Consider the following 16,857-nt stretch of genomic DNA (forward strand, 5'->3'; position numbering starts at 1 on the left):
CCACGTGTAACTGCACTCTTCTGCATGATGGAAGTATAATTCCTCCTTGCTGCGCTCATTCCTCTTCATTCATTAGAAATTTACTCCACATTGTTTTGGCAGCTACCTGGGTGTTTCTGTGATTGGGCCTGGTTTGATTTTCTGAACTTAAAGTTTATGTTGAAGTCAGTGAGATTGTGAATAAAGTCACAGTTTGGTCCATTTCAACTTAGCTGAATCATCGTATACCAGAGTCACAGTATTATGGACCTTAAGGAAATGTCACATCTCAAAAGGTAGACTCTATTCTGGGGTTGGGGGGGAAGGAAGACAACCCTTGTAAATATATTGGTAAAACCTCTGTGGTTTTAAAGGTATCATGCACAGACCTGTTAAGCACGTAATTAAGACTAGAAATAAAAGTTTGTACAGTAGACTCTCTGAACCAAAAGCCCTAGCAAAAAGGGTATGTATAATGGACATGCTGTATGAAGTTTTGATTTCAACAAGCAAAAGACACCTACGGAAATTCACCTTGCACAAACAAACCTGCAATTTGCATCAGAAAATGCAGCTTATCTTGATGCAAAATATAAAAGTGAATTATAAAAGTAACGTTACTTGTCCTCCATTGGCATTAATTGAATTTCTCTCCATTTCATAAAATCTGCCTTGATTTTGGAAAAATCTTTTTTTTTTTTTTTTTTTAATGAGTCATTTTAGGTTTGATCTTGGAACTCTAACTTTTTTCAGAGTTGGATCAGATCAGCAAACTGGGTATGGAGGTGATCGCTCTAATAAAGCTGCTTTTGCAGCAAAGCAATTGTGTATGTCAAAATGTTGTGTTTTTAGAAGATTTAAATCCATGTCAGCCTGCAAAACAATTCTAAGTTCTGGAGCAAGCAGATAACTTTTTTGATGGCTACAATAAAATAAGAAATATTTTCTTTGTTTCTTGGGAATGCAGAGACTTGAGATTTCACATGTTTCTGTTAATTTTGATTTAAGTAAGAACAGAAACAAGCACTGAATGAACAGAGGAGAGAACTGTTAGTAACTATCTTCGTAATACTCAATCCTGAATTCTTTACCTATGCCAAAGTCTGATTCAGCTCTTTCTTGAAATGATGATTTACCACCTCTGTTTCCTAAAGCTGGTGTTTGCTGCAGCACACAATATGCAAAGTTAGTGGCTTTTGAACAAGTCTAAAAAATCAGGTAATGTGTGGTCTGCTAGATCAAAGCTGAACAATTGATACTTCACAGACATGAACAAGAAAACTGACGTGTCGACAGATGTAATCAGGGTTGCTGCTGCTCTGCCTGAAATGCATAATCTGGCAATGGAAACCCTCATTCTGAAAGTTTTTTACTTGATGTGATTGACATTTTATACTTTCCTCTATGATCATGCAGATACAACTAGGCAGTGATGAGTTAAAAGACAGTGATTAGACACCATTTCTATAGAGATGACATGCTTCTGCTACAATGTAATTATCTTAGCCACTCATTAGTAATGATATTCAAAGGCAATTAGATTTTGCCAAGAATAAGAGCGCGAAAGGAGGCAGACCAAGCTATTTCTTAGACTGGCACTGGTACAGGACAAGAGGTGATGTTTTTATAACACTTGGAGGCTCAAAATGACCTATAAAATAATTAGGAAACAAATACCCCAAGAAGCAGAAAACATTATTACAGTTCACTCTGCACTCCAATACAGTAAGTAGACGAAAATCACCTAGTTTTCCTTTAAGAAATGCTAGGTTTCTCATTTGTCTCTTAATTCTTTCACCTTGCACATATACATTTCAGTATCATTTTAACTATGTGTTGCAATTCAGTATTTTTCAGTGATCTCCTGCCCTATATGGGCCAAAGGGTGGACATCCATGGGGTAGGAAGAAATATACTTCTATAACCATAGGTATATTTTTAATATATATTTCAAATGCATTGCAGCATAAAAACTGTTAAAAATATTTTTGTACATAATTGGTATAACACAGCCCTTTTGTTGATTAATACTCTCAAGGCAGTGTTAGCAATGCATCCTCAGTATGTGGGAAATCATGAGAAGCCTATGGCAAAGGGGCAGAGTCAGTCAGTGATGGGAAACAGCAACCCCTGGTGTAACGTGGCCATGGCCCTGGGTGACTTTCCTCAAAATTTGTCTCAAGAAATCAAGAAAGATGAACAACCCGAACCAGTGGGTAACTCAGAAATGGCAACTTCTGCACTGTTCAGTGCTAGCATAAGGCCCAGGTCTTGTTTTTTGCACTCAAAATGAAAAAATGAATGTTGACATAAATATTCATGTGATACTAAAAATGTGGGTTTTGTGCTGTTCTAACACCTCTTCTATCACTCCTGCTATTCCTTCTTAATGGTTTTGAGTAGTATGGGAATATAAATGAAGTAGAAGGGGTTTGGTTTATCCTGAGTGACTGAAGCTACTCTTACACAGTTTCAGGGTGATTCCACCTCTCATGCCTGCCATCATAATAATGACTTGTAAACCAGGTGGAATTTTATTCAGTGATTTTATTTCCTGACTGTCTATCTAGCTGCATTGGTATCAGAGATATGGGTAAAATCACTGCTGTTTTTTGGGTGACTCCATCCCAGTTTGAGGCCCTGGACTGGCACAGAGAAACTGTTTGATTTGCTCAGCTTTCAGAGAACTACGCGCTCCAAACATTTTACCTGTTCAGCAGTTGACCATTTCATTCATAGCTAGGTGGGATGCTGCTTAAGAAAAGTCAGATTAGAATGAGATTAAAAGATCCTTATAGCTATAAAATAAGTAGTTCCAAGAGCATGAAAACCACTGAACGCTGGTTGCCTGTAAAGCTGGGTACAGAACTGCAGTCCTGTGTGGTTTCTCTGATGACTGATAAGGATGAGGTTCATTGTGTGCCTTTCTCCCAGTGGAGGTGGAGTGGATTAACAGGACCTTTGTGCTCACCCAGCTGCCTGCTTTCATGAAGCTTGTAAGAATGCCATAGCTCATGGATTCCTGCTATTCCATGACCTTTTGGTTGAAACTGCCACTAGATTCAAACAGGGGGCCCTCCCAGAGGGACGCATATGCCTACACATACAGGGACAGCAGAAGCTCGTTTCCTTAGGAAACCGAGCTAAAACAGACTTCTCATACAAGTTCCTTTAAATAATATAGTCTCACTCACAGATTGCATGGAACAGCCACACAAATTTTAAGGGGAGTTAGTTGAAATCTAATTAGCAATAGGCCCTTATCTATACTGAGCCTGAAGCCTGGTTCCTAAGGGCAGGCAAGCTAACTACTAAAACACAGCACTGAGGGACCTTGGCATTGCACACACTGTTATTCAACCTTATCACTTAAAGCCAGCGGAGTGACTAAATCCTTGGTGGGAAGGGGCTGTGCTTTTTTTGCGCTCCCTGGCTCCTAACACCAGGTGGCAACGTACACCGGTACCCTACGAAAACTGCTCGGTCCCTCCTCTGCTTCTAATCATCACTGCCTATTGCTTGCTGCCAAGCTATTGCTCTGCGGTGAGGAGTATTTTCTTCTGCTTTTTGCCTAAAGGTAGTTGAAAAGCGGTAAACAAGTGCTAATTGTAATGTACATGTTATCCTCAAGTTTTGCTTTTTTTAATTCTCTTTTGAGGCTGTATGTCTAACCTAGAAAGAGGTTTTAGTTTAAATCTAGTGTGCCTTGCAAGCCGGTCTGCCAAGTTCTGTGTTCTTTACCAGATTAGTGGTTGAATGTGCTGACAGGAGCTCTGTGGGAGGTAGGAGTCGCTGGCTCCAGGGAAAGATACATCAGTCTGCAGTAAGTGGCTCTTGCCTCTGTATGAGATATATTAGGCCCTGCTGCAAAACTTAGTGGTGAGAGCTGGAAGCTGTTTTCTCACTGGAGGTTGCGGCTTCCAGCTCTTGACACAGCCAGGTGCTTACTTTGTCTTTGGTGCTTACTGTTCAAACACGCCTCTGGGCTGGGTTTTGTATCGGCGCTGCATGCTGAAGGTCTCTTGATGTGGGCCCTGCCGCTGTGGAGCATCCCAAGTGTTGGCAGGTGACTGCTCCTCTGCCCTTGCTGCCACTGCTGGGAGAGTTCTCGTGCTCAGCACACACCCCCCCAGTCTTGTTTCGTCAGTGCCAAAGCTCCACAGCAGTGCCAATGGAAAGCTACTTACAGTAACAGCAACTGCACTGCGTAGGCCCACAGTGCCACGTTTGTTTTGTTTAGCTTTCTTCAGACATTCCCCTACACTTCCATTTGTTTTGCCTGACATCTTTCTCTTTCCTCCAGCTTTGTATATCAGTGATCTGTGATAAATGGAGGAGGAAGAAAACAAACAAACCTAGAGTACTGGCTGCTGTTCAGAAAATGTTGTCAGAACTTAATTTCTTAAAACCTGTGCTACAGTTAGGCCACGGCAAAGAGTGGTTTCTTCTCTACTTCTTCTATGTCTTGGAAAATCATGTAGTAACAAAACTGATTGTACTTAAGTGCACCTAAGATACTAAGCGCTCTTCCACAGTGATCTTACTTTGCTCTCTGAACAGTTTTATCCACTGAGTTGTATTTAAATGGCTGCTATTTTTTTTCTTTATGGGGAAGTGGAATGGAGTAATATTTCTTGTGGCCTGGAGGACACAAGAAATGTGCTTGTCTTTTACATTTTTTTCTTTTTTTTTCCTTCCTCAAGAAAATTCACTTGGAGAGTGGCAAGACTTGCATTTGCACTGGTTTTAGTTTGTCAGTGATCCTTCCTCATGTCCATACCCTTTTTTTGCTTAGAACTGTATGATGCAACTGCTCCTATCCCATGTGCCTAGTACTTATGTATAAACTAGCTGGATGGCGTGTAAGCTGGATACTGTGTGTATCCAGATGGTAGCGGTCTAGAAGAAAAATGCTTAAGACCAGTAAAGCTAATCTTTGCTCTTGTAATAAAAGGCAAAGATTCCTTTATTTATTACCTAGATTTTTGTTTCAATGTTGGATGTTTGCTTTTCCTAAATGTCCACATACCTGTAGTTGTAAGAAGGATTGTAATGTTTCCATGTCACAGGTATAACAAAGTTAAATTACTGACGTGTGGTATCTCTGTGAGTATCTTTGGGCAATCGGAGTAAATCACTGTTCACTGATAGCTTTTTTTAACGTACTATATTAGACCACAAATCTGCAGAATGCATTGTGTTGTATACGCAATATGTCTGTACCTTAATTACTACTTCTGACTTCATGGTCCTTCTTTCTCTTGTGCCTTTAACTGCCTCCAAGCAGTTGAACTTGTCTGGTATTCCTGGGCTGGGGAGAGGTTCCTTGGGTAAGGGTTAACATCTGAAAACTGTTTTCCCTTTTTAGTTTAGAAGATCCTCAGTGTAACAGTTGGGTGCTATTTTTCTAGAAGTGGGTTGCTGACTGCCTTTGAGGCCAAGGACCTTTATAATTGATAGCAGCAGATGGATAAATGTATGCAAGCTTATACTTAGTTTGTAGATTTTATATAGAGGCTGCATAGAGGCTGCATAATGCTTTGTTTAATGCTGAGAAGAACTTGTCCTTAGGTGGAAGATATTCCAGAACATCAGAGGAGCTCTTTCTGTTGTCTTGTTACCTCTAGCACATAGAGAAGTCAGTGTCATGAAAGGGAGGTAAACAGTGCAGAAGTGATCTCTAAGTTGTCACAACAATTATTGCACTTATGACAGTAGCAAAGCTAAGTGGTATAAGTGACATGGGAATAGTCTATCTGCATATACAGCAATACAGATGTTTAAAAAGCAAAAGATCTGATGCACAAACACATTGTTCTTAACTCTCCACTTCAGAGTACAGACTTGAGAATATCGAACCATTTGTTTAGATGCTTTTTTGCTTTCACTGCCCTGCAGATAGTTGGGATATCCTTGTGTGACATAATTATGGTGAACAAAACTGCCCCAAAGTCCCTAAGTCAATACTAAATCCTGTTGGGTTTCGTTCCCCGAAATAGAAGCTGAGTCTTGTGGTTCAGGAAACAGGTGGGGTGGATGTGTTCCTTCCTTCTGGTACCAGCACAGCAGGCAGCACCCTCTCTTTCTCCACCACTCTCTGCACCCAAACCAAGGGATCTTATATGGAAGTGCTTTTACTTTTGCTCTGTTCCCCATTTCCCTTTGTTCTGGCTGTGGAGCACTGTGTGTGGCAGGCTGAAGCAGCAGGGGTGTGCTGCTGGGAACCGAAGGAGGGTGTGGAGAGCTGCAGTGAAAGAACTAAGATGTCCAGCAGTGGAAGCTATTTTTTTGACCCTTTTAGTAGGAGGTTATGTGAGAGAAGACAAGGTACGTCCTCTAAGAAGGTTCCTCAGGTCAAGCCCTTTCTCAGTCCTTTCTCTTTGTCTTTTTTTACAAGCAAGCCTTTCTAAGGATAAATGGCATTCCTAGGAATCAGGCAAATCTCTGTCACCATCACTAGTAATGAATCTGCAGTGCAAACTGATTAGTTTGAAATCTAGGGCATCTCTTCTGAAAGCTTGCCTTTAGCTGCATAAGGCACTATATATTTGGTCAGAAACTGCTGATTCAGTTTAAAGAATCCTCTGTCTTTGTGCTAGGTGACTGCCATCTCCAGCTGTAAGGCAGTAAGCATGGCAGAATTGCTGCCACTATTGGGATCAACTATGTTTTCAAAAGACTTAGAGTCATATTTAGAGCTTAACCAGGCCGAACACGAACTGCCTACTATCCAGTAATGGGACAGGGGTCTCCTGAATGCTATACAATGTTTAGTACTGAGCCAAAGTATGGCAAAATGACGTGGAATGAACATGAATGCATTCAAAAAATAATGCCTTCAAAAATACAAGTAAGTAGAGGCCTGAGGAGTCTAGAAGCCTGCAAGTTCCTCTCTGCATTTAGTTCCTCTGTAGTTAAGTCCAGTGCCAATCTGTTGAATTCAAAACCACTTAATGGGGGTGTGGGTGTATGTTTTGAATGGACAGCAAACTGTCTTGCTACTTCACTTCTGGGACTATTTTTTTTGCAATTATGAAAAGTTCAGCTTTCTTAGCATGCATCAGACTTTTGTACGTTTTGTGTATTTTTTAAGACAATAAAGTGTATTGTTAGTTGCCACTAAAATATTCTTTATCTAAACATTTAAATTTGACTAAACAAATTAATCAAACTGTCCCACTTTGAGTGGGACAATGTGTGCCAGTTCTTGTTTTGGTTGTTGATGCAGTGCAAATATTGAAAAACTATTTATAGTTATGAGGGTAGGCATAGAAGTTGTATCCTAATCAGAAGAGCCATTTGATTGGATTAATGTTTATCCTGAGTCATCCCAAACTGTACATAATGTCTGATGAAGCTGGTAAAATTGTGCAACTCATTAATAGAATGGGGGGTTAAAGGTAATAGCAAAGAAGACACAGCCTAGGAGACCACGTTTGTGCTCCATAGAATTTGGGATGAGATGGGGACTTTAGACCCCCCAGAAACTGTTAGGAAAAAGACTGACAATATGGCAAATGGATTTGATAATGTAGATGGGAGAGGACTGACTCAGCAGTTGCTTGCGACTTGTTAGCACTTCACCTGTGGCTCCCAGGCTGGGGTTATGGTAGGTGATAAGCAGAGGTTGTTGGCCAGGATGCTGGTGGTTAATCTGAACCCTAAGACTGAGGAGAAGCAATTCCTCAGGAGCAGTATATCCAATAACACCAAGGTGTCTTAAGAGTCAGTTGTGTGTCCTTTTCTTCAGTGGATTAAGGAAAACTTTGGGAAACCCTGTGCAGAACTCTCCTGGGATCTGTTCCCAGACACCTACTATCTCCTGGGAGAATATGTTGTAATTACCAGCCAAGGAAACCTAGAAGTCAAGAAAATTGACCACTCTTGGTCTGAAGTAGTGGCTTCTAGGAATGAACACACTTTTTGTTCTGTTTGTTTTATTTAATACAAAATTAGAGATGGCACAATTGTTCTTGTATCAACTCAACTTTGCTATATTGTGGAAATAACAGAATTCCAGTTATGTCCAATGAGTTGTCTCTGGAGTTGGAAACTTGGGGCATTTGTCTCTGCTGCCCTTTCACTCCTTTGAAAATCCCTGCCTCACTGAAAATGTGAATAGACTTACATATCCTTGAATGATACTTCTCACAGACACTATGAAAATATTTCCTGTTATAACTATTTGCTTTGGAATGATGCATGATGCAATAGAGTTATAATCCTTTAAAGTTATTTCTTCAATTTTCTTTAGACTCTTTTAAGGCTGAAAGAATGTAACACGACAACTACGGAGTCATACTGTCTTACTTGGAGGTGGTATGCTGTAATGGGCTACCAATATGTGGCAAGAAATACAGTAAGATCAATTTTTATTCTATTCAAATTAAATAAAAGCAGGTAGGGAAAGATCATGGGTGATACACAAACTCTTTGTAAAGTTCTAGGAATAGTGCTTTTGGTGAAAATGCTTTGTAAGAGCAGATCTGTGCTCTTCTGATATGAATGTGGTAAGGCTTTTTAAATGTTTTAAAGTTTTTTAGAAAGCTCAAATCTAGAAGTATTCCATGGCTGAGTATCTTGCCTTGACAATGTAGCATTATGGCTACTGCAGTTCTTCAGAGTTAACAAAATTGAGAAGGAAAAATGAGTTTAGGTAAGCTAGTCTGTGATAAAATTATTGCATAAATTAGTGGACATAATACAGCCAATAAACAACATTGAAAAGAATAAATGTGATGGGAAAGACCATTCTGGACCACTTGTCTATCGCGTTAACATCAGTCAAATCGGGGATTTTGACTTTGATCTGGGATGCCCTTCTTCGTAAGTGTCCCTTTTTGTGAAGCCTGTGCCTGTCCAAAGCGCTCCTACTGTAGAGTTCTCTGCTGGAAGTGGTTCTTCTGTACTGAAGGCTGGCACTGTCATATGAATACATGGTAGCTCTTGGGTCACTGAGGCTTGTGAACACATCTGAGCAGCTGACTTCATTTCTTATTTCAAGTGGACTAAGAAGAATGTTTCCATGGGCATCAACCTGTGTCAAGGAAGGAACTTGAATTAGATAAATTCTTCAGTCAGTCCAAGTTTTCTCCCAAACAAATGGGTACCCTTTGGCTCAACTACTAAGGCAGCTCCCATGATTGCGGTGACAATCCCATTTTCTATAATGTTGACAGAAATAAAAAGATAGTGAATACACTTTCCTAACTAGTATGGAAAGTGGCTAAGTATCTTCCATTCTGACACAGGATCTTGGTCTGGGGCCTCTTAATTCAGTTATAGTTATCTCATCCTCCTTAAAGTAAGACTTCTAACTTTGTCCTTAACTTAGATCACATTCTTTATGAAATACTGCATTTTCATGTCTGCTGACCTGACACCCTAAGCTTTCATATACTATATGTGAAAATAAAATGTCGCTGTCTGTCAATTTTATACAGTTTTAGTGCTGTGGGTTTGTTTTGAAAACATGTTTTGTATTGATGGATTCATACGAGGAACATGTAGGTACATGTGCATTTTATCAATCAGTCCTTGCAAAATGCTTGTGATGCATTTTTGGAGACTTAATATATTCTGGAGATAGACATCCCTACTCCCTACAGTGCAGCATGAACTTGTGCATGTGCACATGGAATAATCCATTTTATGGAGTGAAACCTTAGATGCCATTGCATTTTCATTCGTTGGTACTGAAAGTAGTTGTTTCAAATATGTTTATATCACCCGCTATTTGTGCTGCCAGAGTTAGGACACTGCTCTAAGTACCTGAGTAAAGAACTGGAAACTGTAACTAGTATGTACAGGTCTGGCACAAACAATGTATGTTACTTTTAATATAACTGCCTTTTTTCATGCATGAATATAACTAAACAAGAATGACAGCATAACTGACTACAAAGGGTTTCTCACTCTTTCACTCCTCTCTAGTTCTCTACATATTTGTGGTAAATCCTCTTTTAGGAAGATGTTTTTGGTGTTTCCAGGATGACTTCTGACTTCTCTGTGAAGACTTCCCAGATATTTAAACTTCCCAAATACTTAAACTGTAACTGTAGCTTGTATCAGGGGAACTATACATCGGAACACAGACCTCTTACATGAAACTTGGAAGCCTTTGCTTTGAGGCTTGAGTACTAAAACTTGTTCTTTGTGAACTGTAGCCTTGGTCCTACCCCAAATATATCAAAACCCATATCACGGCTGTCTGGGGATGCCTTAATATAAATGAAAAATAAGATCATTTGTTGACAATATCTAGTTATGTGAAGCCTCTGAAAATCCACTGTTTTGTTCACACTCTGGCTTTTTCTTCTTTGATGAGATATAGCAGAACCGATAGAGTAATCTGCAGCAGGTTTGAAGTGTGTTCAAGGACTAACTCCATGTAGAGCATACAGGCAAAATCCAGTCTCCAGGAGTTGCGGTAGAAGAAAGCTGGAAGTCAGTGAAAGCTTCAATTCTACCTGGCAGTGTTCCTTTTCATTGCCGGAAGGAGAAAGATTGTGTGACTGGCATATGTACAGTGTTGCAAAATAAGTCTTTTCTAATTGAAAACAAAGTGAAGGAGCTATCTATATAAAAGCCACTCAGAAAAGCTGTGGTGGGAAAAGTGCCTGCTAAATGGAGTAATAAATCATCACAGACTTGCTAAACCTGACTAGTAACTTTTTTATGTTGAGATGAAAAATCAGTGGCAATGGTCCAATTCCTACCATTGGCTAATTGGGAAAAGCTTGTGTATTCCAGATTAGAGGCCAGCTGGTCACAGAAACAGCATGAGATCTGCAATATTGACTTGGGATATGGGCTCCTGATGTTCTAATCTTTAAGTCAAATCTTCTGATTTAGGTAAAAGGAAGATCTATACTTGGGCTCCCTACTTTTCAGTAGACTGCCTTAACAATGGGACTACTTGCTACTCAGATTCTGATATGGGGGGGGGGGGGGAGGAGGGAAGAGGGTCTCAGATCTGTCTACATGTAAAATGAGAAATTCTTTTAAATTCTCAAAAGTTTTGATATGTCAACTTTTTCTTCTCAGTTTTACTGAATGGTAAGCTGTCTATCATTGCATAGTCCAATGTTTAAATTGATTGACTGTAGTGTTATAATAGTAGTAACAGTACAAGCATCATTAAGCAGTTGTTACAGCTTCTTTTTTGTAAAGACAGCTCATAAATACTTACAGTCTAAATTGATTCATGGGGATGTTTCTTAAACTAATGTGCACTGACAGCTTATTGCATGCCAAAGGGCATATGAATTCCTATTTGAAGTGTTATGTATTATCCTCTTATATTTTTAAATGAATTTTAAAATCATTTTAGGCGCCATGATATGTATACATCATGAAGCAATTCAATCTTTGAACTGGAGTTTTTACAATTCAGAGTAAAAGGCCTTACATTCATCTCTAAACTAGTTGAGAGAAATGTAAAAGCTGTTGTAATGTATTTGGGTCAAATTCTCTGCTTGTGTGACATGAAGCTGGACTAGTAGTTAACTTTCTGTGTCTTTAAAAATCCTTCCGGAATTTATTGAAGTTCACTCCAAAATATTGTTAAAAGTTGTGCTGTCAAGGCTTTCCTACTGAAATATAGGAATTGTACAAATTCCTTTAGGAATCCAGGAATACTGCAGATTCTTAAGAGATCCCCAAAGAGACTCGTTTGTACAATAGTTATTAGTTTTGTTTATGTTAATATTAGAATGAGTTTATAGCAAATATTTGCACAATAAAAGTTTGTAAATTTTCTGTCTTTAAAAATCTTTTCTCCATTACTTAGTGCAAACTAAACTTGCTGTTGGTCCTGTGCTGGAGGAAGCATGTGCATCACAAGCAGCCAATAGGTTTTGACGCCTTGCAGTCTGTCTTTCAGTGTTGAGGCACTTTACCCGCACCAGGCATGTACTTCAGGAGAGCAGTCTTGTATATAACCCATTTAATCCCTCAAATATTGCCAGGTGATCTCTAACTGGAATGCTGCTTGGTATATTGCTATTCTTGAGCATTTTCAGTTTAGCTGGATTGTATCTTAAATCTTAGAGATTTTACAAGATGCTGTTTTCTGAAAACTGTACTGCTTTAAGAAGTCTCAAGTTTCCTCACTATGTAATATAGGAGCACCTAAAATCATTAGCTGTGTTTAGAGTAGAGGTTGCAAAAAGAAATAAGCTTCAGATCTCTTGTTTACTGAGAATGTAACTTTGCCTTTAGATGTGAAAAAAACCCACCCTTCTTGAAGTACCTGCGACATTTGCATATGTAACACAAATTCAGATCTGTGTTACTGTGTAGGCTCAGACTGTGTAGAAATGCAACAGTGCCATTTGCTGGTGAAAGCCAGAAGGAAAAAGGCTGTACCAGAGACTGAAGAATAAAATTGCCAGCTAGGAGAGAGATGACTTTCCCTAAATTATATTAAACATACTATCTGAATCGAACAATCTCTGAGGTGAAAACAGGATTTCTTCTTTGACAGATAATCTGAACTAAAAGACTGTGTACAAAGTATAAATTTTTGCCTGAAGTTATAGAAAGGTGAAGTATTTCTATTTTGTTGGCCTTTTGAATGTAAGATGAAGAACATTAAGGTGGCAAAGCATCTAAAGCTGATGCGTTAGTCATCTGGTGTAACTATCAAATTTTAAATATTCTTCAGATGCATGTATGCGGTGATACTTCTTGTAATGAAATCTGCATCTGTATTGAGCTGACAGCTTATTCTTTGTTTTCACTGGAGCTACCTAAAGCCTAAGTCCACACGGCGTACATATATGTGAATCTTCATCAGTGATAGAAAAGCCTTGATGTGTGCTCAATAAGGGGTTATAAAAATAAATAAAAATCTGGCTTGTATGTTTACTTAAAAATGATGAGTTTCTTGCTTAATAGCATCTAAATTATACTCTAAATGTAAAATAATTCAAGTAATAAATGAACAATATCATGTTGACTGCATGAAAAGCAGACAATCAGCTCCACAGGAAGAGCCTGGCAGCATTCACTGACAGCAGATTGGCCTCAAATGTTCAGTTCTGTCTGGTATGGGTTTTTACCTATCTATTTTACATTTGGTTTTTTTTTTTCCTTAACCATAGGGCAGATAGATAGTGACAACTTCTGTTTTGACTCAATGCAGAAAAAAAAAAAAGTGTCTCTGCAAAGATGAAAGACTCAGGAGCCTGTTACTCATACAAGCTGTCCTGTTGGAACAAATGCAATAAAGATGTCACAATGTAGTCTTCAAAGACACAGGTTATGTTCCACAAGGATAAGCTTATTCAGGTGTGGATTTGCTTGGGGGAGGCTGAGCTGGTTGTGCTACTGGCTCCAACCTTCTTCTCCTTCCAGTAACCACTGCACTGAAAAATCACATTTTCCTTGGGGCCCATGCATAATCTCTGCCTTTCCGTACCAGATGTTCTGCAATTCACAGAAGGCTTGGAGGGAAGATATGAAGCTGTGCAGAACTAGGGAGCAAGAGACCATCTGTCACGTAGCTTGCATGGCAACCTGTGAGCCTTTGGTGGCTCAGCCCCTTTTCCACTTGTGTTGTGATTGCACGCTACCCATTTCCTGTGCTTAAGGGACATCCTCTGTGTAATGATTATTCACATTAAAATTGTCTGGGGAATGAACCAGCTGCACAGAGGACTCATCTAAATTTTTCTTGCTGGGTGGTTTGTTCTAGTTATCTGTAATTACGATGGTTTCCTCAATGACATTTCATTTTGACAAACAGGCAACAAGGAGATATGTGGTCTTTGTTTTATTTGGAGATACAGAAAGTTTTTTTAGTACAAATTACTAGTTTTCAGGTATTAAGTTAAAATGACATAAACTGTGAAACTGGAGAGGCCTTATTTCCTCCTCCTTTAGTTGTAGAGCAAAAACCAGTCACATGTGAAGCAGTAGTACCTCAGTTCCAATTGGTCTTCTCTATACTGTGTTAATGCCATGGTCAGTTTGAGTATTGCTCACACATCTAATAGTTTTGTTATCTGATGAAGAAAGAGGAATTCTTTTTGTTGGGGGTGTAAGTCAGGTGAAGATGAATAGTATTCTTCACTTGGCACAAAGAGAGGAAGCACTGTGACATATCTTCTCATGGTTATAGGTCCCTATATGGATATATGATATGGGTCAAGAGAATAAAGGGGAAATCAGTATCCTCTAGCTATACGTATTTGCAGATGTACTTCTATGCTCTGAAAGAGCTTTCACCTACACTAGTACACGTCATCACAGTACAAGTGAGAAATGAGAAAAGATGAGGGAAAGGGGGTGGCAGCTGTCTTCATTAGGGATCACGTAAGTTTACTGTGTCCCACTGTTCTGATCATGTGCATTCTTTCTGTTAAAGACAGAAATACTCTAGGACATCAGCATTTTCCATGCTGAATCAAATGAATACTTACAAGGTCACACATGCAATGCATCTCCACTGGGATAATAAAATCCATTGGTACCCATTTAGTCATATGTGTATCATAAACCTGTATTATACAGAGAGCAGCCTGCTCACTTAAACCATTCTCAGTATCAGAATGGAAATGCAGTCTAAGCATGAACAATTAAAAATGGTACAAAACCTGTATGCTTTGCATTCATTGTCAGAAAAAGGCTGGTGTGTATATGTGCTGCTCTGAAAAGTTCATGTGCTCATATAAATACATTCCAGCCCATTTTGAATACCGTTCTCAGTGTAATCTCTTTACCAGTGTAAGATTTAGACAAAAGCTTTTGATTATGAGTTAGGGTTTTCGTGATTCAAACCAAGTAGCCAAATGTATAGGAAAAAGAACTTACCTGCACTCTGACTCTTATCCTCTACTCAGATCAATGTATGTGGCCCATGTAGTAAAGGTTGACCTCTGAAGAAGTGTTGTTTCATTCTTCATGAACCCTTGCTTTGCTTCTTTTCACCTAGGTTTGGTTAACTCAGGATCTGTTGACGTGGCTGGTACCAGTTTGGGTTTTTCTCCTTCCCCATCTCCCATAAAAATGGATGGACAGTATTTGCACACAATGAGCCATAACAGGGCAGCTTATCTCCTCAGCTCTATAGAGGAAAACACTTTGTGGGACCTTGGAGCCTGCTGCAAGCCTGGACTGAATTTGTGCATCCACTTAGTAAAGCATGTCTTACATGTTGGGACAGGAAGCAAATGCAGGTAAGGATTTCTAATGGGTTTATGAGTTCACTGGAATGGAGATCAGGATTACTCTGTTAATGCCTTGCTGTACCAGTGTGGCTGCTGGGACACACAACCTCTGAGTGGACACACGACTCTAGCACCAAAAATATCACAGAGTTTCTGAAATGCACTTCCTGATGTGTGTGTAAAATTGCAACCATTGATTTTACTAATGACTAACCAGCTAGAATCTTATGTGCTGACTTCATTCTTCAAGCTCAACTGAGACCTCAAATATTTTGTCCAGACATTATCCCCTTGGGCCACAAAAGTACAGAACTTCATAAGGTAGATTGGGTAAGATCTCATTAATACTTGGATGGAATATATTGTAAGAAAAGCAGGGAGCAGCAAAAAGTGTTTTTTGGCGAAGTTACACTTTTTTGCTTTGAGTCTGCCTGGGACAAATATACCTGAGGAAATGTTATTCATGAAAGCCTGGAATAAGTTTACAGGTGTTTGCAAGTGCTTGGTGACATATTGCTAAGTTAAACTCTTCCCTGGAAAAAGTGTTTAGTATTGCTTCCTAGAGTTTCAGGTTGGCTTAACTGATTGATTAGTCTTAAAAATTTCACTTGACAGATGTGAGGAGTGTTAAAAGATGGTAATCTGGACTCTTTTGAGGGGGAGTGGAAGTGGTCTGTCTGCACTTAGTCTGAGGATAAATCCTAACATCTGTGAACTCTGTTAAAACCTAGCAGGATCCTCTTTGCTTTTGTGAAAGTTTGGCTGTGTGGGCTTCATTCAAGGCCCACTGAAGCCAACAGTGTCTTTCTTGTTTCCTTTTGTTTTTTTTGGTGAGGTTTCTATGTATAAAGGAGATCTATATAATAAAAGTTTATTATATAGCTATGCGTAGCTATTGTTATCCTAATACAGAAGTGGTATACAGCTGAGAAAATCCATCCTTATAGTTGAGACAGTAAATATTTAATTTCCTTGTACACCTTGTATTACTTCTGTGCTATAAATGTTTACTTGTCCTGAATACCCATTTGTATTTTCTGCAGTTTCTTACAGTTTTTTTATTTGAAGATTTATTTGAAGATTGGACAAACCATATGTTGCTGTAATCTCCTTAAAATACTAGTTTTCTCTAGAAAAGTTTTAAACACATTTGCATACGTGTTCAAACTGCATTTCTCCCTCTGTCCTCATATACATCAACATTGTCAACACTGTCATTTCAGAAATGTCTGAAAAGTTAGCTTGAATATTTTACCTGGACTCTATTTGTTTCCAGTCTGCCCTTCTTGCCTGTAGCATGTCCTGCCTTGTCTGCTGCCTTTTTTTGACGCTGGGGTCCTTTCCCAAAGAATATATAATTTACAAAGGCATATTCCAGCAAGGCCAGGAACACAAACACAAAGCATCCCATCAGGTAAATATCAATTGCCTTGACGTAGGGTATCTTTGGCAATGTTTCCCTGAGGTGGGTGCTGATTGTGGTCATGGTCAGCACAGTTGTGATTCCTGAGAAAGGAAAAAATGAACATTGGCTAAAAAGACAGTGAAGGAGATCTGAGTGTGAAAGGCATAATGATACCATGCCTTTCTGATGCAGATGGTTTAATTACATGATTAGATTCTTAACAGCTAAAGGAATGCATTTCCCAGAACTGGAAAGGGAAATATTTCTGATAGTAGGTTACTGGCACATTACTTATCCAAG

General features: G+C 39.2%; 1 protein-coding gene across 3 annotated transcripts in view; it reads right to left on the reverse strand.

Moving 5' to 3' along the window:
* Positions 1–8,071: 8,071 nt before the first annotated feature.
* Positions 8,072–16,857, reverse strand: part of GABRB1 (gamma-aminobutyric acid type A receptor subunit beta1) — a 139,122-nt gene continuing 130,336 nt past the window's right edge. For all 3 annotated transcript variants that reach the window (XM_064511201.1, XM_026093587.2, XM_026093585.2), the window contains 2 exons: positions 16,408–16,658; positions 8,072–9,016 (listed from right to left, as the gene is read on the reverse strand). In XM_064511201.1, the coding sequence (XP_064367271.1) occupies positions 8,669–9,016; positions 16,408–16,658 (599 nt within the window). In that variant the 3' untranslated portion in view covers positions 8,072–8,668. The remainder of the gene's footprint in view (positions 9,017–16,407; positions 16,659–16,857) is intronic.

Source organism: Dromaius novaehollandiae, chromosome 4 (genome assembly GCF_036370855.1).
Source record: "Dromaius novaehollandiae isolate bDroNov1 chromosome 4, bDroNov1.hap1, whole genome shotgun sequence".
Taxonomy (NCBI): Eukaryota; Metazoa; Chordata; class Aves; order Casuariiformes; family Dromaiidae; genus Dromaius; species Dromaius novaehollandiae.